At 37.7% G+C, this 22720-nt stretch overlaps 1 protein-coding gene across 1 annotated transcript; it reads left to right on the top strand.

The window, feature by feature from the left end:
- The first annotated feature begins 19747 nt into the window (after positions 1–19747).
- On the top strand, positions 19748–21943 carry LOC141653907 (uncharacterized). Its single transcript, XM_074461774.1, has one exon. It carries the CDS (start codon positions 19748–19750, stop codon positions 21941–21943), a length of 2196 nt encoding a protein of 731 aa, XP_074317875.1.
- The last annotated feature ends 777 nt before the right edge of the window (positions 21944–22720 follow it).

Raw genomic sequence — 22720 nt, 5'->3', positions numbered from 1 at the left:
AGTACTAAACAAATGAACAATCATATAACAGTAACACAAATTCTCATTATAGACGGACACTATCCGTCTATACGTATAGACGGATACCATTTTCCCTCACAAAATAACCATTTGCCATAAAGTGGGAAACACATGGGGGGTGCCCCACCTTGTCCCCCCTACCCATTTTATTAGAGGTCTTTACCCGTCTGTTCGCCCCACCCGTCTATACCAAGACCTATTGTAACAGCAATTAAGTACACTCTGAACGTGGGGTGTGAAGTTTAGTAGGAAAAAAAGGTTATTTGACTTATTGACTGTTAACCACAGGCTGACACATCAGCACTGTGCTTGTTTGTTTAATAAAGAGGATTCATTCAGGGTTGATACATAGCCAATGATTTAAGGGAAACTCGAAAAATCTTTGAAAATCTTAACTAAAAACTGGGGAACTCACAGGCATTATCTTTGGTGTGCACAGGGTAAAACCCCTGATACACGTGATAACCTGCAAGCCACGTACACCAGGTAAGTCATTCAAAAGTGACAGGCTTGAAGTCTAGAAAGCATAACCTCATGCCATAAATACTCCACAAGATTGCTCTTGGGGATGTTTAAACCCCGAGTCCCTTGGAAATTTCACCCGAGTTTTGACCACGAGACACCCTTGCGGGCTATTATTTTAATGGGGTTGTAAGATGTCATAAATGAAGACTAGTTTCAACACATGCATGCACGGTTTATATAGATCTTTCTTTTTTTAATGTGTTATTTATAGATTTTAAACTAACACATCATTAATTTTCATATTTTAATATGAGAATAAAAAATTGAGTTGGAAAACTAATAAAAAGAATTGAGTAAGGTAATAAAAATGTATGTTTAAAAAAAAAATACCACAACTAATGATTTCAGTTTATAAATTTTCTCAATTAATTTTAATGAATTTTATTGTCACAAAACTAATAATATTAGTCTACGGTTTTTTTATCCAAATTAAGTATGTGTTAAATCAACCTCTAATATAAAGTAATAGCATAATAAAATATTTAGCAATAAATAAATTTTAGATTTTTATCAGTTTTGTTTTATTTTAATTAAATAAATATAATTTAAAGTGTAGAAAAAATTATAATAATTAAAAGATTATACTTTATTCAAATGATGATAATTTAATGAAAGAAACTCTTATTTCCATATTCTGTTTTTGAGGGAAAGCTTTTGAAATTTTTTGATTCATAGTTTATAGGGAATTTGTGCTTCTTAAATTGTTGCATACCATGTCTCCTACAAGGGTGGAACTAGGAAAAACAATTGGAGATTGGGAGCAAAGCCCAAAAATAACTCAAGAAGAGAATAAAGGCTTTCTATTGAATATATATACAAGCCCAAAAGAAGAAAAACCGCAAAGATAACATTTAATTTAATTTATATTTTAATTTTAGTTTATGAACACGATATTTTATGATAAAAACAAACATATTTAAATATACAAATTATTAATATAAAATTTTAGGTTATCAAAATAAAATGCTTTTTTTACAAGTCTATTAATTAATTTTTTGGAACTTTTGGTTATTTGATTAAAAAAGGGAGTTATAAGTTAATTATTTGGGCTTTTGGGTTATGGGCCGGTCTTATGCTATAAGATAGTCTTATAGAAAAATTTGTGTTAACCTTTCCACACACTAAAATGTGAAATTTAAAGCCTGTTTTTTGTTTACGAGTCCTTCCGTCCCGGTCATGTGTTTACCTATTTTATTTGGGGTGTCTTAGTCAACTGTTTATCTTTTTATTTTAGGAATGTCTTTGATGAGCAATCTTTATTGTCTAATTATTATCCAAATTTCATTCGTGGGAAAATTTTGGTGATAATTTCGTTGATTACAAATTTACAACCCAATATTGTACCGGAGATTCGGATTCCGTCATGCCAGTCGATTTTGCTAATTGTTGATTTTTTTTTTTTAAAAAAAAATTGTAGATTTCAGGAGAGTTTGAGAGAAAAGGGAGAGATGAGAGAGATGAGAGAGAGAGTGTTTAGCGTGTCAAGGGCAATTTGGTCATTCGGAATAAAAACGTCGTCGATAATTACTAAAATGTCTTTGATATTTTACAATCCGGAATAAAAAATGAGAATAAAAATATATATAAATGCGTAAAGGAAATACAAAGGATCAAAGCAAAAGTACGGCGCACGAATTTTTACACGGTGCATGCAGTTGCAAAACAAAGAGATAAAAACAACATTGGTTTTCATATAAGACGGTCTCTCATGATAGATAGAAGATAGTTTATATAATTTTATCTTCATGTGAGACGGTCTTTTATATGAATAATTTGAAAAGCGAAATGAAAAGATGAAAATAACAACAATTCAACAATAAAAGGGAAACACAAAGTTGAGTGATCAGCTGAGAAATAATCCTGGACGGAAGTCGTTGGACGTAGGATTGTAGGAACATGACTGAGTAGCAATCTTATGGACTACGTTTTTTAAGGCGTTGAACAATACAGTTCGTATAACACAAGTTTCGGGGGTATCCATTACGGTAGGGTTCAACAATAGCGTAGCCGGGGCATTGATTCTGGCATTCCTCGACGTCAACTTCATCATCCATGCATGCAACCATCACAAACATTAGCCATCAACAACTACTCATAAGGACTAAGGTAAATGCGAAGTAATTTCTTTAAGTCTCTACTCCGACTAAATAGATTCTTTATGTTTTATTCTTTTGCGAAAATGAATTAAAGTTTCGTTATATTAATACCATTTTAATTATCAAATTAACTAAAAATATGTGAAATCTATTCAAAAACAGGCGAAATAAGTCACTTAAGTTGTACTTTTAAAGCAATTTTGGTCAAAATGCAATTTAAGAAAGTAATTTTAGAAAAAAAAAAAAATCAAAGAGTGTCATTTTTTAAAAATTTATTTATTTTTTACTTTTCTACTTTTGTAACTAGTACATAAAAGTAAGCTAAGCTATTGATGAATTAGTTTGAGATTTCAAAATTAATGTAACAAAGTTAAGTTAGTAACAACTAGCTTACCATCGGCCGGATTCTTAGGAATTTGATCAATACACTGAGAAATACACTTGCTTTCTAAGCTTGTCGAATCGGGACATTTAAGCTCGCATTTTTGGATCTCTTTAGTTCTGTAGGGGTCTACAAAATCGAATACCGTATCTTTCCTACATGAAAACGTCACAAAGATTAGCAATGAATAACTATAAAGAATTTGCTATATAGTATAAGAAAAAAAAATATTTTATGAATTTTTTTTTTCCTGTTTTCATGAATTTGAAAAAAAACATAAAAATAGAGATATTATCATGGGTACTCTTCAACCTTTTCATTTTCTCACTTATACTGTTTTTTAATTAATTGAACAAAAATTTTAGAAACGGTAATTTTTTCCCCAAATTGACCCTCTTTACGAGATCTTCAGTTAAAAAAAAACACGTTGTTTTCTAAACTCGTAGTCGGGTGTTATGGTCAGTCAAAGTTTTTTTACGAAATAAACTTTGACTATGTTAAGTGTTAACTCCTATTTACAAGTTCAAAACAAGGTGATTTTTTTTCCAAATTGACCGTCTATAAGGGATCATTTGTTTGGTAAAAAAAATTAACGTTGCCTGATTTCGTAGCCACGAGTTATAGCTAGTCAAAGATTTTTAAATTTTATTTTTTTCAAAAAAAGGATATAAATAAAAAAAATACTTGGGAGTGTGTGTTTCAACTCATAAAGTTATTAGGCATGTTGTTGGGTTCCTTATGTTGATGATAACATGCCCATTTGATTTGTGTCATCTTAGTTTACCTTTTCAGGTTTATTGATCATATCAAGCATGGATTAAGAAGTGTTGAAGTTGTTATTAATCCCGTTGTATTTAGTCAAGTGTCATCTAATGTACAAGCAAGAAAGTAGAGTATATTAGAGTAATAGAAACAGTCAGGACGATCACAGCTTTCACACGCAAAACAAATTTGTTTGGATTATGCCACAACTCGAGAAACTTGAAGTCCCTTTTATCTTTCAAAAGCTTTCACGTGACTTTTATTTTCAAAGATAAAAAATCAGAATTTTATTAAGGAGATGGTATTCTTTAAAGAGTGGTTTGAATTATTTCAAAATGTTTCCTCTTTATGCAAATTCAATCCTTTGAGTCTTTAAGAAAACAAAGAATGCTTTTTGCCATTTTAGTGTCAACTTGTCATCATGTGACTTGTCTTTTCTCTCTTTGTTTTCAGAATTTGCATGAGCTTTTAAGGTTATTTTTCAAACCATCTTTCACTATTCTTACCTTTGCAAAAGAGGCCTTTTTGGTGCAAGTTTTGGGTGGTTGCTATTGCCCTTCACATGTGAGGTCTTTGACCATTCAAAACCCTAGCAACCCCTTCACTCACCTCCTCTATATAAACCGTGTCCCTCCTTCATAAATCCTTAAGACTTTTCTGAATTAATTCTTCCAACTTTGCAAATTATTTTTAAAGCTAAAAAATTGTGTTTATTTGCAAAAACCTTTAAAAGTCTTCAAGTGTCTTTCGCTTTCTACGATCGTGGCTACTGTTGCTTTTCTATACTAAACTCTCTTGCTTATGAATTGTTGATCTTGTAAAAGTTGTCCACCTCTATTCTTTGTTAAGAATGTGTTAGTGGAAACTTGATCCTATAACATTCTAAGTGTGTTAGTAGAGTTTAGGACGGAGTAGTCTTTAACTCTGACAACCTAGTAGGTTGTGAGTTGTTGAGTTCTAGAACGGAGTAGTTCTTTAACTCTTGGCAATCGGAGTAGATTGCGAGTTAGCTTGTCATGAGAACGGAGTAGTTCTTGTACTAGCTTTGCAACCGGAGTAGGTTGGCGTCTTTTATTACAAGGGTCTTTTAGTTTTCGGAGTAGATCACTAAAGGAAAGTAATAAAAAGTAGATTGGACGTAGGCACTTGAGTTTCTTGCCGAACCAATTCAAAAATCTCGTGTTCAAGTGCTTATTTTATTTCCGCTGCCTTTTTACTTTGTTTGTTTGTTTTGTTTCGCTTAAACTTAGAAGTAACAGTTCATCATACTGTCGCATTTGGTCTGCAGTCATATTCCACAAACTGAGACAAATAGATACAGTCAGAACGATTGTTGCTTTCATACTTCAGCAAACATTCATCGTGATACTTGTTCAATCTTTCAATATTATTCAAAGTATCATTTAATCTCTTTTGTTCACTTAACTTACTTTAATCCAATAAAGTTTAAGTTAAAATTTTTAAAAGAGTACCTAATTCACCCCCTCCCCCTCTTAGGTACTTGAATCCATAAACTCATCAATTGGTATCAGAGCCTCGTGCTCTTGATCGAGGCTAACCGCCTTAGAGTTTGATTCGTGGGTAATGGATTCCGAGAAACACTCCAAGATCCCGGTCTTTACCGGTTCGAATTTTGGATGGTGGAAACTCAAAATGGAACATTACATCAAAAGTATCGATTATCAATGTTGGAACATCATCCAAAATGGACCTCTTGTTATTGAGGAAACCGATATGCTAACCGGTTTCACCAAAACTAAAGAGGAAAGAAATTACAATGAAAATGATTTCAAACTTGCCGAAAAGAACTCCAAAGCAATGTCGATTCTTCAACGTTGTGTTGGTGAGGGGGAAGTTAGTCGAATCTCCGGATGTCCTACGGCAAAATCTATTTGGGATTCCCTTGTACTTGCCCATGAAGGGACGTCCCAAGTAAGAAAACACCGTATTGACCTTCTCATGCAACAATATGAGATGTTTAGAATGTCAAAGGACGAGTCCATAAATAGTTTCTCTTCACGTTTTTCTTGTATTATTAATGAGCTTAAAAGTCTAGGAAGGAATTTCGAGTCCGAGGACATCATTCGAAAAATCCTTCGTAGTCTAACCTCTAAGTGGCAACCCAAAGTTACCGCTATAGAGGAAGCCAAAGATTTGTCAACCCTATCTCCTCATGAACTAATGGGATCACTAATGGCTCACGAGTTCAATCTCGATAAGCATTCTAGTGAGTCTTCAAAGGGAAGGAGTCTCGCTCTCACGTCCTCTCCAAGAGATGGAGAAGACGAGGAGGAAGACGAGTTTGCTATATTCTCAAGGAATCTAGTTGGGTTGGTCAATGATCTAGAAAATAGAAAGTTCAATAATAATTACTCGAAAAAACGTTTTCCTAGGAAACGACCTAGTTCCACCGTGGGATGCTTTAAGTGTGGTGATAAAACTCACCAAGTTAAAGAATGTCCCAAGTGGGATGAAATCGAATCAAAGGAAAAACGAGATAAAGTTAAAAGGGACTACAAACATAGAGTCATGACCGTAATTTGGGGAATGTCCGACTCCGAGGAAGATGAGGAACTCATCGAGGAGCAACTAGAGTCTAAAATGTGTCTTACAAGTCATCTCAAGGACAAAGTCTCAAAAACTTCCAAAATTGAACATCTTAGATGTCTCATGGCTCACCCCGATGATTCCGACTCGGACTCCGACAATGAGGTAAAACATCTAAAAGCCAAGGTTAGATCTTACTCCAAAGAAAAGGTATGTAAGCTTCTTGACAAACTCTTTGATAAGTGTCGTTCACAAAATGATAAGCTTGATGTCATGCAAGACGAAATTGAAGAAATTGCTCAAGAAAACTTTAACCTTAAAAATGAACTCAAAGCAACAGACAAAGTGTCACCGTCACCTCTCGAGGCATATAATGAAGTTAAAAGAGTCAACAAGTTAAACAAACATTTGACTAAAGAACTAGAGCGTCTTAGGTCGACACCCACGGATGTCTCTGACCTTGAAAATGTCAACACCACTTTGGTGATGCAAGTTTCCTTGCTAACCAAGGAACGTGATGACCTTTTGAAGGACAAAGATGCTCTCAAAGATGAATTGGATGACCTTGTGGTTGAGATTGTAGACCTAAAAGAAACAAAGAATCCGAGACTGTTGCTTCTGACCAAGATTTAGACAAGTCAAATGAAAAGATTAAATGTTTGGAAAATGAAAACACTTGTCTAAAAGGTGAGGTTGTTTGTCTCAAGAATGAAATAGAAGTCCTTCATGATAGGCTTACTTTTCTTCAAAAAGGTATGCCCGAATGTAGCACTTCTAGATCTTCTCCTCATCATAGATCCGATGAATTCGTTGATCTAAACAAACGTCTTGATGAGATGACGTCTAAATATGAAGAGTCCAAAGAACGAATCATGTATCTCGTGTCTAAACTCAACAATCACACCCATGACTTCATAGTTGAGAAAAGGTTGTCTATTGAAAGTGTTAACAATGATGAACTCAAGAGAGAAAAAGAAAAGAATTTGCATCTCCTCTCACGTGTCAATGACTTGACCAATGAACTTGTTAGTGCTAAGAATATCACTAAAAAATGGGAAGGAAGTCAAACCGTGTTAAACTTCCTCACAAATCAAACCGAGAGATGTAACAAAACTATGGTTTGGGGTTCAAATGGAACAATCAGATGACATCATTGCATCCGTAAGCCTAAAACTGATTTTAGAAGGAGAAAGTATGTTGGTCTTCCCGAATACATTATTTGCAATTATTGTGGTAAGAATGGTCATGTCCTCAACACTTGTAAAAAAAGATTTCATGACATTGACAAGAACACCAAAACATTAAAAGAAATGAACATTAAGAAAGACACCACAAGTTATGTTGATCACAAAAAGGGACCCAAATTCATTTGGGTTCCTAAACTCAAAAACTAATCTTGTGTAGGGCTTGGTGAGAGGCGGCCGCAATTGGTACTTGGATAGTGGATGCTCTCGTCACATGACGGGTGATAGAAGCCAATTCCTCTCACTTAAAGCGTATGATGGTGGCACGGTAAGGTTTGGTGACAACAAGAAAGGTGAAGTAATTGGTATTGAAAAGTTGGTAAGTCATCCTTACTTTGTGTCGACAATGTGCGGCTTGTCAAAGGTTTGAAACATAATCTCCTTAGCATTTCTCAACTTTGTGATAAGGGTAATGTTGTTGAATTTCGTGCCAATATGTGTCGAATTTTTGATGCCACTACTAATGAACTAATACTCGAAGGAAGACGTGTCAAAGATGTTTATTTAACTAATTTGAACTCTCTATCCGGTCACACCATGTCTTGCATGAGTGTAATGAACAATGATCCTTGGTTATGGCATAAAAGGTTTGGTCATGTTAGTACAAAAACTCTTAATACCCTTAAAAGACTTGACTTAGTTGAAGGCATTCCTAATATAAAGTTTGATTTTGATAAAGTATGTGATGAATGTGCTAGAGGAAAACATGTTAAAAGTTCCTTTAAATCCAAAAGAATTATGAGTACATCTCAACCTTTGCAACTTTTACATATCGACTTGTGTGGACCAATGAGAACTAGAAGTAGAGGTGGTAGTCGTTATGTGTGTGTCATTGTTGATGATTACTCTAGGTTCGTTTGGGCACTCTTCCTAAGCTCTAAGGATGAGACATTTGATGAGTTTCTAATTTGGTTAAGAAAGATTCAAAATAAACTTGGTTTAAAACTTGTTTCAATGAGAACCGATCATGGAACCGAATTCGAAAACTCATCATTTGGTGCTTATTGTGATGACAATGGTGTAGACCATAACTTCTCGGCTCCTAGAACCCCACAACAAAATGGTGTGGTTGAAAGGATGAATAGAACCCTTGAAGGAATGGCTAGAACAATGTTATTATCTAGTAAGTTGCCTAAGAATTTTTGGGCCGAAGCGGTAAATACCGCTTGCTACATTCATAATCGTGTCATGATAAGGAGTATATTAAATAAAACTCCCTATGAATCGTTACGTGGAAGAAAACCCAACATTTCATATTTTAGATGTTTTGGAAGCAAATGTTTTGTTCATAACAATAGTAAAAACAACTTGGGTAAGTTCGATCCACGTAGTGATGAAGGAGTATTTATTGGGTACTCCGATCATAGCAAGGCCTATAAAATTTATAATAAACGAACCTTGTTAATTGAAGAAAGCATCCATGTCATTTTTGATGAATCTAGTGTGCTTGGACAGGTACAAAACATGGATGATAATGATGAGGATGAGGATGATGAGTTTGAGATTGGTCTCGTTCGAAAAGACTTCGTGTTCACGGATGAAGAAGCTCCCAGCACTGAATTACAACAGACACAGAGACTGTCACCTTCAAAGGAGATCAACAATTAAGGGGGAACACGTAGCACCTCTGATTCTTCTCTGGAAGCAACAGACCCAACGACTGTTGCTTCTACTTCCGTAATGAAGAAAACCAAAACAAAGAGGATGAAGAACCTTCCAGGCCAATAGTAATGTGATCATTGTGATGATGCAAAATTGAGGGGGAACAAGAAACTATTGTTCCAAAGAAGTGGAAACATCAAAGCTCTCATCCACTCACTAATCTCACAAGTGATCTCAACTCGGGAATTCGAACAAGATCATCCCTCAACAATCTCGCTCATCTCAATGAATATTGTGCCCACAATGCATTCCTTTCTCAAATTGAACCTTCAAATGTAACAGTCGCCTTGACTGATGCGGATTGGTTGCTTGCCATGCAAGAAGAGCTCAATCAATTCAAAAGGAATGAGGTATGGCACTTACTCCCTAGACCGCCTAATCGTACCGTCATTGGTACTAGGTGGGTCTTTCGCAACAAGCTTGATGACTCGGGAGAAATTGTAAGGAACAAGGCTAGACTAGTGGTGCAAGGTTATAACCAACAAGAGGGTATTGATTACGATGAAACCTATGCACCGGTAGCTAGACTTGAGGCCATACGATTGCTTATAGCTTTTGCGGCTCACAAAGGCATTAAACTCTTCCAAATGGATGTCAAAACCGCTTTCTTAAATGGATATTTGGAAGAAGATGTCTTTGTAGAGCAACCACCGGGTTTTGAGAACAATGATTTGCCTAACCATGTTTTCAAATTAGACAAAGCTCTTTATGGTTTAAAACAAGCACCAAGATGTTGGTATGATAGATTGTCTAAATTCCTTATTGAAAATGGTTTTAAAAGAGGCTCCGTTGACAAAACATTGTTCTTGAAGCAACAGTCAGGTGAACTGTTGGTTGTACAAGTATATGTTGATGACATTATATTTGGTGCAACAAATGAACTCCTTTACTTATATTTTTCGGAACTAATGAAATCGGAGTTTGAAATGAGCATGATGGGTGAGCTAGGATTTTTCCTTGGGCTCCAAATTAAGCAATCAAAGGATGGAATCATGATCCATCAACAAAAGTACATCAAAGAAATGCTTAAGAAATTTGGGATGACTAATGGTAAGCCTCATGATACACCTATGGTAGCCGGGTCCAAATTGGACAAAGATGAACTCGGTAAGAATGTTAGTGATAAGGTGTATAGAGGTATGATAGGCTCACTTCTCTACTTGACCGCAAGTCGTCCCGACATTCTCTTTAGTGTATGCTTATGTGCTAGGTTCCAAGCAAATCCGAAAGAATCACATTTCAAAGCCGTTAAACGAATTCTTCGGTATTTGATTGGAACACAAAATCTTTACCTATGGTACCCCTTATATTGTCCTTTTGATCTTATAGGCTTTTCGGATGCGGACTATGCGGGGTGCACGGTAGATAGAAAGAGTACCTCCGGAATTGCAACGTTCTTGGGTCCTTGCTTGACTTCTTGGGCTTCAAAGAAACAAAACACGGTAGCTCTTTCTACGGCCGAAAGTGAGTACGTTAGCGCGGCACATTGTTGTTCTCAACTCCTTTGGGTAAAACAACAACTCTTGGATTTTGGTATTATTTTTGACTCCATTCCTTTAATGTGTGATAATACGAGTGCAATAAATATTTCCAAAAATCCTATTCAACACTCTAAAACCAAACATATTGATATTCGTCACCATTTTATTCGAGATCATGTGGAAAAAGGACATATTAAACTTATCTTTTGCAAAACCGAAAATCAAATTGCCGATATTTTCACTAAGCCACTTGCAAGAGAACATTTTGAGAAATTTAGGCTAGAAATTGGGTTAATTAATAGCTCGTGATTTTTAGTGTGAGTTTTACAAAATTCCTTAATTGATTAAATTAAAATTGGATATATGTTATTAAGTGTTCTAAGTGCATTGACATCATGTTTGGACCAAAAATTGACACCGTATTTGTGAGTCGGTAATCACTCAACCTCATATCTAAATTTACGTTTATTATATGCTACCTTGCGTTTTATTTCGAGTGATTAAATTTGTTTAGTTGGGCCAACCACCTCACTTACCTCATTAAATGGGCCATTAAACTCCCTCAACCCATCACCTACAACTACCCGTCCAAACTCCTACCCAAAATCCACTTATCCCTTCATCTCCCAAATCCCTCCATTTAACCTACCCTTTAACCCTCCATGGTCAAGACGTCATTCAATACCCCTATACCCATCAAACCCGTGAAAATGACCTCTCACCACTGTCCCAAGCTCCTCCACCGAGATCGTGACTGTGAATATCGATGAAATTGAAGAAACTCCAATTGATTTGAATGAGGATCCGACTAAGTCTACTCAGTTAGATCCGATTCCGGCAAAGAAAGCTAACAAAAGAAAGGAGAAAGCTACTTCATCGTCGCAAAGGTCTATGTGAAACAAAGAACCAAACAACTACATGTTCTACATGTGCATCAAGAGATGATCGGGAAGTTGGTTAGAAAAACGGAGATAGATGAAATTGAAAATTGAAGTTGGTTAAAAAAAAAAAAAAAAAAAAAAAAACGGGAAGGCAATATGCGAAATGTCAAAGTGATTGTACTTATTGGAAACAAGATAGATGCAATTGAGGGTCTTGAGAAAAGAAGTAAATAAAAAATTTGGAAGAAATAGAAAGGAAGTCACAAAGTGTATGCCACTTTGCTATGCTCAAAGGTCAAGATCAAATTTGTCAAGAATTTTCATGAAATGAGAGCAACATATAAGAAGTTGATGTTCCCCCATCACATGTCGTGTACTAAGGAAAATATGAGAAGTTGATGCTCTTTCATCATATGTTGAGAAGGTATATCGATGCATACCTTGGTGGTTTCAATATAACAAAATCCAATGCAACATTGAGATGACCGTGACTCGGCCCTTCATTGTCAAACCTCCACCTTTTTCAATCCTCTTCATTATCCTCAAAAATGATGACCAAACTTCCGCACCCTAAATTTGCCCATAATCAAACTTGTCTTTTGCCTTACATCTTTTGTCCCACCTTGTTTGTGCCCATCTAAGACTATTTTCTTTACTTGTTATTTTGATGCTTGGTGGTGTACTTTAAACTTTGTTTAGCTATGTTGAACTTTGATTAACTTATGTTTAATCCTTGTTTATGTTGACCTTGTTACCTTGTCACGACTACATGTGTCTTTTTGTGTTTTCTTGTGAAAAATCTGCACTCTAATGCTTTTGTCATCCCTATCCGTTTGATGATGTCAAGAGGGGGAAAAGGTAAACTCATGCTCTTAATCTCTTTGCATATTGATTAACTAATGTCTAGGCCTAACCTTCTTAGTTTCGAATCTTGTTTTGGGGCAATGTAAAATTGTCATAGTAGTTTGATTCTTGCTCTTGCCTTAGATAAGGTAATATAGTTCCTTCTCTCATTTGATCTTGCTTGTTAAAATCTTGAATCAAGGTGTTTACATTGCTTATACATTCGTTTGGGGCTTGTCATCATCAAAGGGGGAATTTGTTGGGTTCCTTATGTTGATGATAACATGCCCATTTGATTTGTGTCATCTTAGTTTACCTTTTCAGGTTTATTGATCATATCAAGCATGGATTAAGAAGTGTTGAAGTTGTTATTAATCCCGTTGTATTTAGTCAAGTGTCATCTAATGTACAAGCAAGAAAGTAGAGTATATTAGAGTAATAGAAATGCATCCAGGGCATTCATTGCTTTCACACGCAAACAGCTGTTTGGATTATGCCACAACTCGAGAAACTTGAAGTCCCTTTTATCTTTCAAAAGCTTTCACGTGACTTTTATTTTCAAAGATAAAAAATCAGAATTTTATTAAGGAGATGGTATTCTTTAAAGAGTGGTTTGAATTATTTCAAAATGTTTCCTCTTTATGCAAATTCAATCCTTTGAGTCTTTAAGAAAACAAAGAATGCTTTTTGCCATTTTAGTGTCAACTTGTCATCATGTGACTTGTCTTTTCTCTCTTTGTTTTCAGAATTTGCATGAGCTTTTAAGGTTATTTTTCAAACCATCTTTCACTATTCTTACCTTTGCAAAAGAGGCCTTTTTGGTGCAAGTTTTGGGTGGTTGCTATTGCCCTTCACATGTGAGGTCTTTGACCATTCAAAACCCTAGCAACCCCTTCACTCACCTCCTCTATATAAACCGTGTCCCTCCTTCATAAATCCTTAAGACTTTTCTGAATTAATTCTTCCAACTTTGCAAATTATTTTTAAAGCTAAAAAATTGTGTTTATTTGCAAAAACCTTTAAAAGTCTTCAAGTGTCTTTCAGTTTCTACAGTCGTGGCTACTGTTGCTTTTCTATACTAAACTCTCTTGCTTATGAATTGTTGATCTTGTAAAAGTTGTCCACCTCTATTCTTTGTTAAGAATGTGTTAGTGGAAACTTGATCCTATAACATTCTAAGTGTGTTAGTAGAGTTTAGGACGGAGTAGTCTTTAACTCTTGACAACCGGAGTAGGTTGTGAGTTGTTGAGTTCTAGAACGGAGTAGTTCTTTAACTCTTGGCAATCGGAGTAGATTGCGAGTTAGCTTGTCATGAGAACGGAGTAGTTCTTGTACTAGCTTTGCAACCGGAGTAGGTTGGCGTCTTTTATTACAAGGGTCTTTTAGTTTTCGGAGTAGATCACTAAAGGAAAGTAATAAAAAGTAGATTGGACGTAGGCACTTGAGTTTCTTGCCGAACCAATTCAAAAATCTCGTGTTCAAGTGCTTATTTTATTTCCGCTGCCTTTTTACTTTGTTTGTTTGTTTTGTTTCGCTTAAACTTAGAAGTAACAGTTCATCATACTGTCGCATTTGGTCTGCAGTCATATTCCACAAACTGAGACAAATAGATACAGTCAGAACGATTGTTGCTTTCATACTTCAGCAAACATTCATCGTGATACTTGTTCAATCTTTCAATATTATTCAAAGTATCATTTAATCTCTTTTGTTCACTTAACTTACTTTAATCCAATAAAGTTTAAGTTAAAATTTTTAAAAGAGTACCTAATTCACCCCCTCCCCCTCTTAGGTACTTGAATCCATAAACTCATCACATGTGTTTGAAATGAGCCAAACTCATACTAGGTATTTGTTTGGCAAAAATCGGGGTTTTATACCCATACCTCAAACCCATGAGGTATGTGATTCTCATATCCAAGGGAGGAGGTGGGTATGAGATTGATACCGATGAGTATCAAATAATAAAACCAAAATCCATGAAAAAAACGTATATGGAATATTTTAAATGAATTTTTTTTTACATTTATTTGATCAAATCTTCATTTTCATGATTTTTCAATATCAAAAATAATTATTTTTAATGTTGTATTTTAGATTTTTTTTTACTTTGATGAAATTTAACCTCATTTCACTCAAAATTGAATGAGGAATCAAGTTCCAAACCCATACCACCCAGGTATGATTCCTAATTCCAAACTCGTACCCAGGCGCGAACCAAACGCGCCAAAAATATACATGAGAAAATCCCTTCAAAATATTAAGGTTAGATCGTAATATGTACAATCAAAGAAATTTTAACTAAAACTTAAAAAATATTCCAACAAGTAATTACGGAAGTACTAAAATTTACAAGTACTGTAATAACTACTCTATTGGACTAATACTCATCCCCCGATTTAACGTGTTGTTTACATATTATTCTTCTTTTATAAAAAGTATTTTAATAAATAAACTTAAAGAATCTGTTGAGTAAGAAGGAAAATAATAAAAAAATATATTTATATGTATCTTCATTTTAATCATATTTGTGAGAATGAAGTTTCATCTTTATTCATACCAATTTTATTATTTAACTAACCTTGTAAGTTTGTGACAATCTAATACTTCGTATTAATATAATTTTTGTCCGTAAAAATAACACAAACACGTAAAGTCTATTAAATTGATGGAACTTACAAGGAGGGGAGGCGGGCCGATGGTAAGGTAATAGAAATAGAAATACCAGATAGTACACTTGTTTCATTTATTATTTCCTCGGCATGGGTAGTAGTGATTAGAAGATGAAGAGCAAAGAAAACGATGAAGAAAATTGTTAGGATTCCAAACAGCTTCCCCATTTTGCTGTAAAACGGCCAATTGTATTGTATCTATGAATGTAATTATGTATACACAATTCTGCTTTGAGACGGTCTCTCAATTAAATATATGTGTATATATATGGTATGTGATGATCGGAACTTACGTACATTGTCCTCTATTTATAGTAGTTTCACCAACGTGCAGGTACGTATGCATTGTTTGAACTTTGAAGTAACATGCTTGCTACTCTGTTTTAGCGGGTCAACAACTAACTAAATTCATTATTTGATTTAATTAATAATCGTGTTGAGATGAACTAAAAGATATGGAGAGAGTAAGAGATATTTGATCCAGCAGGCCAGGGCTCATTATTAGAACAGCTAGTCTTGCTTTAGACGGATATATCCGTCTATAGCTAAAGACGGGTCAAATAGCTTGAAAGTGGTAATATTTTTTGCCCCCACCACCCACTTGTTGTTTGTCCTATTAGAAATATGGTATTGTATTTGGCCCGTCTTTAGTTATAGACGGATATGTGCCGTCTATAATAAGATTTTAGTGGCGATCTAGGTTCGGTTAAACTTTGGACGTGAAACATACATGTCTAGACCTAGCTGAACTTTTTTAAACTGAATTTATAAAATTTGAACTAAATTTATAAGATCTGAACTTATAGAAAAATGGGTATAAATTCCTTCAAAAAAAAAAAAAATGGGTATAAATTAAACTAAATTTTTCTGAATTGAATTTATACAATCTAAATTAAACTTTTAGAATCTGAATTTATATAATTTAAATTTTTTTAAATTAATTTATATAATTTAAACTAAAGTTATAAAGACGCGTTTACGTCCAAAAGAATACTCCAAGACTTAAGTAATACTCATAAGTTGCGTTCACTTATAAACCACATCAAAATAATAGAAATAATTTCAAATCAGTCTTCTCTAGGGTTTCTATGAGGGTTTCCGTCTATACTCAGTTGTCGATTTCTCCTTATTCCTGAGGGCTGATTTTCTCGTTCTTTTTCGAGGGGCTCACGTTTTCCTTTACTTACTTTTCTCTTTCTACAAATTTCTTTCCGGTGGGAGTTCTTTGTTTTTTGGATATTAGGTCATGGGGGATCAGGCTAGGTTGAGTTTAGAGACGAACAAAGGGAAAAAAGACATGAATGCTGATGACGAGACTTTTGTATGGGACGTTAGGGGGAGTTCGAAGGAGGAAGGTTCAGAGAAACATCTACTGGTGGGGCGAATCTGGACCTCGAAGGCGATTAATGCGAAGGCTGCTATTGAGTCGATGATCAAACTCTGGAATACGAAAGGTACGGTTACGGGTAATCTAATCGATGTCAAAAATAAGATTTTTGTTTTCAACTTTGATGATGAAAAAGATAAAGCGAGAATTATAGAGGGTCAACCATGACATTTCGATAAATTCATTTGGTGCTTCAATGATCCTTGTGATGATGGTAGATTGTTGGATACACCGCTATTTCTTGTTCCGATATGGGCTAGGGTTTATGACTTACCAGTTAGGAGAAGAGCGAACGAGGAGAACATTCGTAGGCTAGGTATGCAGCTTGGACAGTTTGTGATGGTGGACCAGACGCCTTTCCCGGAGATGGAACGAGCCATTAGAATTAGGGTTATCCATGATATTAGGAAACCCCTAAAGTCTAAGGTTGGAGTGAGGATGCCAACTGGTTTGCAGATGGAGTTTGAAGTGAAATATGAACGACTCCCGACTTTCTGTTACGGATGTGGTATCTTAGGGCACGGTGAGAAATATTGTGACGAGGGACCTTACGATGAAGGTGAGCTACGGTTCAGCGAGGCCCTGAGAGCATCTCCTTGGAAGGTGTTCAAAACTGCAACGGAGGTTAAGGCGAAAGGAGCGCGATCTTTAAATGAGGCTTTTGAGAGGGAAAACAGACGGAGGGAGGAAGAAGCTGTGGATAATATAATTGACAAACTTAAATCCATTGCTCTTAAATTGAAGGGGGGAAGAGTCAAGGAATGCAAGAAGGAGCAGGTTATTAGCATGGTCATGGTGGTGGAGCAAGGGGGCACTGACCAAGGGCATGCAGAAGGGGGAAGCGAGAAGTATAACGGAGAGCATCAACGTGGGGGAAAATGAAGGGATGCCGGCTGTGGTGTTAGGGGAGAATAAGAATGTCAACGATGGGGGAAGGGGGCCTGCTGAGGAGGAATGCACGAAGCTTTCCCAAGGGGAGGCTATGCAAACTGAGAGTGGCTTGGTTGGAGGGCAGTTGAAGGGGTTGAGTACTTGGAGGCGTTTGGAGAGAGATCAGATGGCGATGGCAGGGACTGGAACTTCAGCTGTGGGGATGGTGTGCGTAGGAGGGACAAAGGGAAGGGGGGGGGGGGAAGGAAGCTGTGGAGAAGAAACGTAAAAAACAGGAGGGTGTTGGGGAACACGGGGTTGACAGCTTGGCTGACGAAGGGGGTCATAAGAAGGTTCGATTAATGATGGGTGTCACTTCACCTGAGGCGGAGGTTGAGAGGACTCAACCCCGCCGGGCATTATGAAAATCTTGAGCCTTAACTGCAGGGGGCTGGGCAACCCCGATGCAGTAGGCGGACTTCGGGAGCTAATCCGAAGAGAGGCCCCTTCTGTAGTATTTCTGTGTGAAACCAAGCTTTGTAGTATAGAGATGTGTAAAATTAAACAGCATTTTCCGGATTTTGTTGGTAGGGAAGTAGATAGTGTAGGACGATCTGGTGGCTTAGCGTTTCTGTGGAGACCGGAGGTTAATTGTGTTTTTAATTCTGCGTCGGTGCACCATATGGATTTTGTGATTGAGGGGGAGGTGGCTAAGTGGAGAGTGACCGGTTTTTATGGCTGGCCCGCGGTTCAAGATCGTCACCTTTCTTGGCAATTATTGAGACTTCTAGCTCAGCAGTCGGATGATCCTTGGATTTGTATAAGTGACTACAATGAAGTCTTGTTCTCGGCGGAGATGAGGGGAGGAGAGCGGGCTCAGTGGCAGATGAACAATTTTAGAGCGGCTGTGGAAGACTGTGGGTTACGGGACCTTGACTTTGAGGGGTATGCTTTCACTTATAATAATGGCCAAGAAGGGGATGACAACCGGCAATGTAGGATAGATAGAGATATGATGAATGAAGCGTGGAGGGACTTGTTTCCATATGCAAAACTTACACACTTGGACCGTGAATGGTCGGACCATGCTCCAATTAGAATCGATCTGGACGCGAGAACTGATGGGGTCGAAGGGCACAAGCGAAAATTCAAGTTTGAGTAAATATGGGTAGGGGAGGTGGGGTGTGAGGAGACTATAAAAAAGGTGTGGGATGAGGGGGTTTTTGACATAACTGATACAATCAGTCGGTGTGCGATGGATCTGGGGAAATGGAAAGGCTCAAATATAGGCCAAATTCTGAAGGAGTTGAGGAAAAAGAGGGGCATTCTAAAGAGGCTAAATGAGGGCGAGCAGTCAAGGATTTTACTCAGGGAGCGAAAAGCGCTGATGAGCGAGATAGCTGGGCTGCTGCGCAAAGAAGAGTCTTACTGGAGACAAAGATCAAGAGCACTGTGGTTAAAAGATGGCGATAAGAACACGAAATTCTTCCACCGCAAAGCCCAACAACGAAGGCAGAAAAATTTCATTCGCCAAATTATTGATGAGAATGGCCGTAAGTATGAGAATGGGGAAGAAATTAGAGGGGCAGCTGTTAAATATTTTGGGACTCTTTTTACATCATCAGAACCGGCTAACTTCGAAAATATTTTGGAGGGAGTTTCGGGAAGGGTAACACATGAGATGAATGATAGCCTAAGGGCCCCTTACAAAGGCGGAGAAGTTGTAGAAGCGTTGAATCAAATGCATCCTCTCAAAGCCCCGGGACGGCCTGACGGTATGAATGCTCTTTTTTATCAAACATATTGGCATATTGTTGGTCCGTCTGTGGTTCGAATGACTTTAAATGTGCTTAATGGTGCCCCTTTTCCTACCGGCCTGAATACTACCCAAATTGTTCTTATTCCGAAAAAGAAAGCTCCGGACAAATTTGTAGATTTTCGACCTATAAGCCTCTGTAATGTGCTCTATAAACTTATATCTAAAGTATTGGCTAATAGGTTAAAAAAAATTCTTGGTGAGATAGTCTCTGAAAATCAAAGCGCTTTCACACCGGGTCGGCTTATAACGGATAATATTTTAATTGCTTTTGAGATGTTCCATTATATGAAGAACTCGAGAGGAGCTGGGGGACATATGGCGTTGAAATTGGATATGTCAAAAGCTTACGATAGGGTGGAATGGGATTTTCTGGAGCGGGTTCTTTGTGTGATGGGAATGGATAGGAGGTGGATAAATCGGGTTATGGAGTGCGTGAGAACGGTTTCCTATTCTGTCTTAATTAATGGGTCGGAATCTGAGACTTTTTTCCCGACTAGAGGGTTGAGACAAGGGGACCCGTTATCACCCTATTTGTTTATCATTTGTGCTTAAGTTATGTCAAGCATGCTCCGTAGTGCCATGGAAAGGGGAAGTATTCACGGAATTCGCATAGCACTCATTGCCCCGGTTGTGACCCATTTGTTGTTTGCGGACGATAGCATTATCTTTGTTAAGGCAAATGTTCGGGAAGCTGGCGTGGTAAGGGATATCTTGAGGAGGTACGAGGATGCGTCGGGGCAGTCAATCAATTTAGAGAAGACAACTATATCCTTCAGCAAGGGGACTAAGGCTTTCCGCAAAGTGGGTGTTCTAGGAGTGTTAGGGGTCAGAGAAGTCGATGTGCAAGGAAAATACTTGGGGCTCCCTACGGTTATAGGGCAATCGAAGAAAGCTCTTACTAATATTATCCGGGATAAACTAAGCAAGAAACTTCAAGGATGGAGAGTGTTGCTCTTTAGTAAGGCGGGAAAAGAGACTTTGATTAAAGCGGTTGCTGAAGCTATGCCCACCTATGTCATGAGTGTGTTCAAAATCCCGACGACATTTTGTGACGAACTACGCTCTATGGTGTCGACCTTTTGGTGGGGCTCGGACAATGGGAGGAGGAAAATGCCGTGGGTAGCGTGGAGCAAAATGTGTAAGCCAAAGTGCCGTGGAGGCTTGGGGTATCGAGACTTTGCGAATTTCAATAAAGCGCTATTAGGAAAACAGGCTTGGCGACTCATGACTAATGATACCTGTCTTATGGCTCGTGTACTTAAAGGGAAATACTTCGGAGACCGTTCCTTTGTTGATGCGGAGCTGGGACACAACCCGAGCTATACTTGGAGGATCATTTGGGAAGCTAGGGAGGTTGTTATGCGAGGAGCGAGACGACGAATTGGGGATGGTTGGAGCACTTCGGTGTGGTGGGATCCTTGGATCCCGAAAACTCAATCTCGTCGTATTATTTCTCCTAGGCTGGAAAACGATGAGGATATGAAAGTGGCCCATTTGTTGCGTGAGGATGGTTTGGGCTGGGATCGACAGAAGGTGAGCTCCCTTTTTCTACCTTTCGAACAGGAAAGAGTCTATAGCATTCGCATTAGCGCAACGAAACCCGTGGATGGTTGGTGTTGGGATTATGAGAAGGATGGTGAGTACTCGGTTCGCTCGGCCTACAAATTGTTTGTCGATGATGGTAGCGGAATAGAACAGTCGGACTTTGCTCGTGATAAATGGCTTTGGAGTAGGATATGGAAAATGCCCGTTCTTCCCCGTATCAAGGTCTTCTTCTGGCAATTATGTCACGACAACCTAGCCACAAAAGCGAATATAGCGAAGAGGTTAGCTGGGCATGACATGGACTGTCCGTTTTGCTACAATAATATGGAGACTTGTCTCCATATTTTCAGGGATTGTGGGTGGGTGGAGGGTTTTTGGGAGGGGTTGGGGTTGGATGTGTCGGTGGATGGCGGGGGTGAGAGGGTGAGGGAGTGGGTGGAGAGCACGTTAAAGGAGATGAGGGAGGAGCATTGCGTAGAGTTCATGGTCGGATATTGGGCTTTGTGGGAACGGAGGAATAAGTTTATCTTTGAGGGAGTGAGGGGCGACCTGAATGGAGTATTTAATCGAGTGAAGGGACTGCTAGGGGAAATGAGAGCGGATGATGACAGGGAGCTGAATTTGGGTGAAGGGAGTGGGTCGAAAGCTAAAACAGGGGAGGGGAGAGTGGTGGAGGAACAGGGCGAGGATGGCGGTAAGGAGGGAGAGAAGCAGGGATGGATGAGGCCGAGAGAAGGAGCTGTAAAGATTAATGTCGATGCCGGATTTATGGAGGGGATGGGTATGGGGTTTGGGGTCGTGTGCAGAGATGAACACGGGGTGGTCCTGAAAGTCGTGGCTGTGCAGAGAGAGGAGACGTGGGAGGTGAAAATGGCGGAAGCTTACGCGGTGTTGACAGGAGTGAAGGAAGCTATCGATGCGGGGTATAAACAGGTGATCTTTGAAAGTGATTGCTTGGAGGTAGTGACGGATTTGCGGACTCGGCGAAAAGGACGCAGTGATATACATTTGCTCTATGAAGACATTTTGTCTAGTTGTAATATTTTTGAGGCTGTTAACTTTTCTTTCGTTAGTAGGCGCTTCAATAGGGTAGCTCATTTGCTTGCTCATGTTACCCCTTGGAGCTTAGGTAGACGAGTGTGGATTGACGATCTACCTCAACACATTTCTGATGTTTCTTCGTCTGATTTAGTTTTATACAATTAAACCCTTTTGGGTTTCTTCAAAAAAAAAAAAAAAAAAAATAAACCACATCAAAACTATTCTTGTAAACTTCCTCTAAACAAAAGATAGGAAGTAAATTAGGTATTGGGCCTGTATACAGCCTGTCTTACTAATTGCTTCCTTTAATAGTATTGGGCTAACTTACTTCAATTTTCTTAATTGAGACTCAAAATCTTCTTTTGTGCAATTTTCTTAATTGAGACTCAAAATCTTCTTTTTCAACCCAAAACTTTGTATATAGGACTAGTCCAATAACCAAAAGTTTAAATAGATTTCTTAGGTAAATCGGAGAAGTGGTGTTTGACCCCGTAACCAGGGGCGGAACCAGGAATGAATTCCATCTAGGGCTAGATTTATAAACAATTGAAAGTTTGAAACGTATTGGTTAAGGAAAACACATGAGTTTCGAGCCCTAGGACACTCGAAAAGTGAAAGGTTTTTTGTGTATTTGTCCAACTTATAGGTTTAATAAAATAAAATTTATACATTTTACGCAAAAATTGCCTTAATATTTAATTGCAACCTCATAGATCGAACATTACCGACTCACTACAGAGCATATGTTGTACCACGATAATATACCATGAGCAGTAATTCTTGTGTGAGACGGTCTCACACTGTAAGACGGACCCATTATATAAAAAGACAACTCATTTATTAGCACTAAATGAACAATTTTTTTATAAAAATCGAGTCTTATTCTAGAATTTGTGATTCATGAGAGATTGTCCCATAAAATTAGAGTTTTGTAAGATAAAT

The sequence above is a fragment of the Silene latifolia genome, chromosome 4 (assembly GCF_048544455.1).
Source record: "Silene latifolia isolate original U9 population chromosome 4, ASM4854445v1, whole genome shotgun sequence".
NCBI classification, from domain to species: Eukaryota; Viridiplantae; Streptophyta; class Magnoliopsida; order Caryophyllales; family Caryophyllaceae; genus Silene; species Silene latifolia.
The sequence above is the reverse complement of the archived record's forward strand: the minus strand, read 5'-3'. Positions and strand labels throughout refer to the sequence as shown.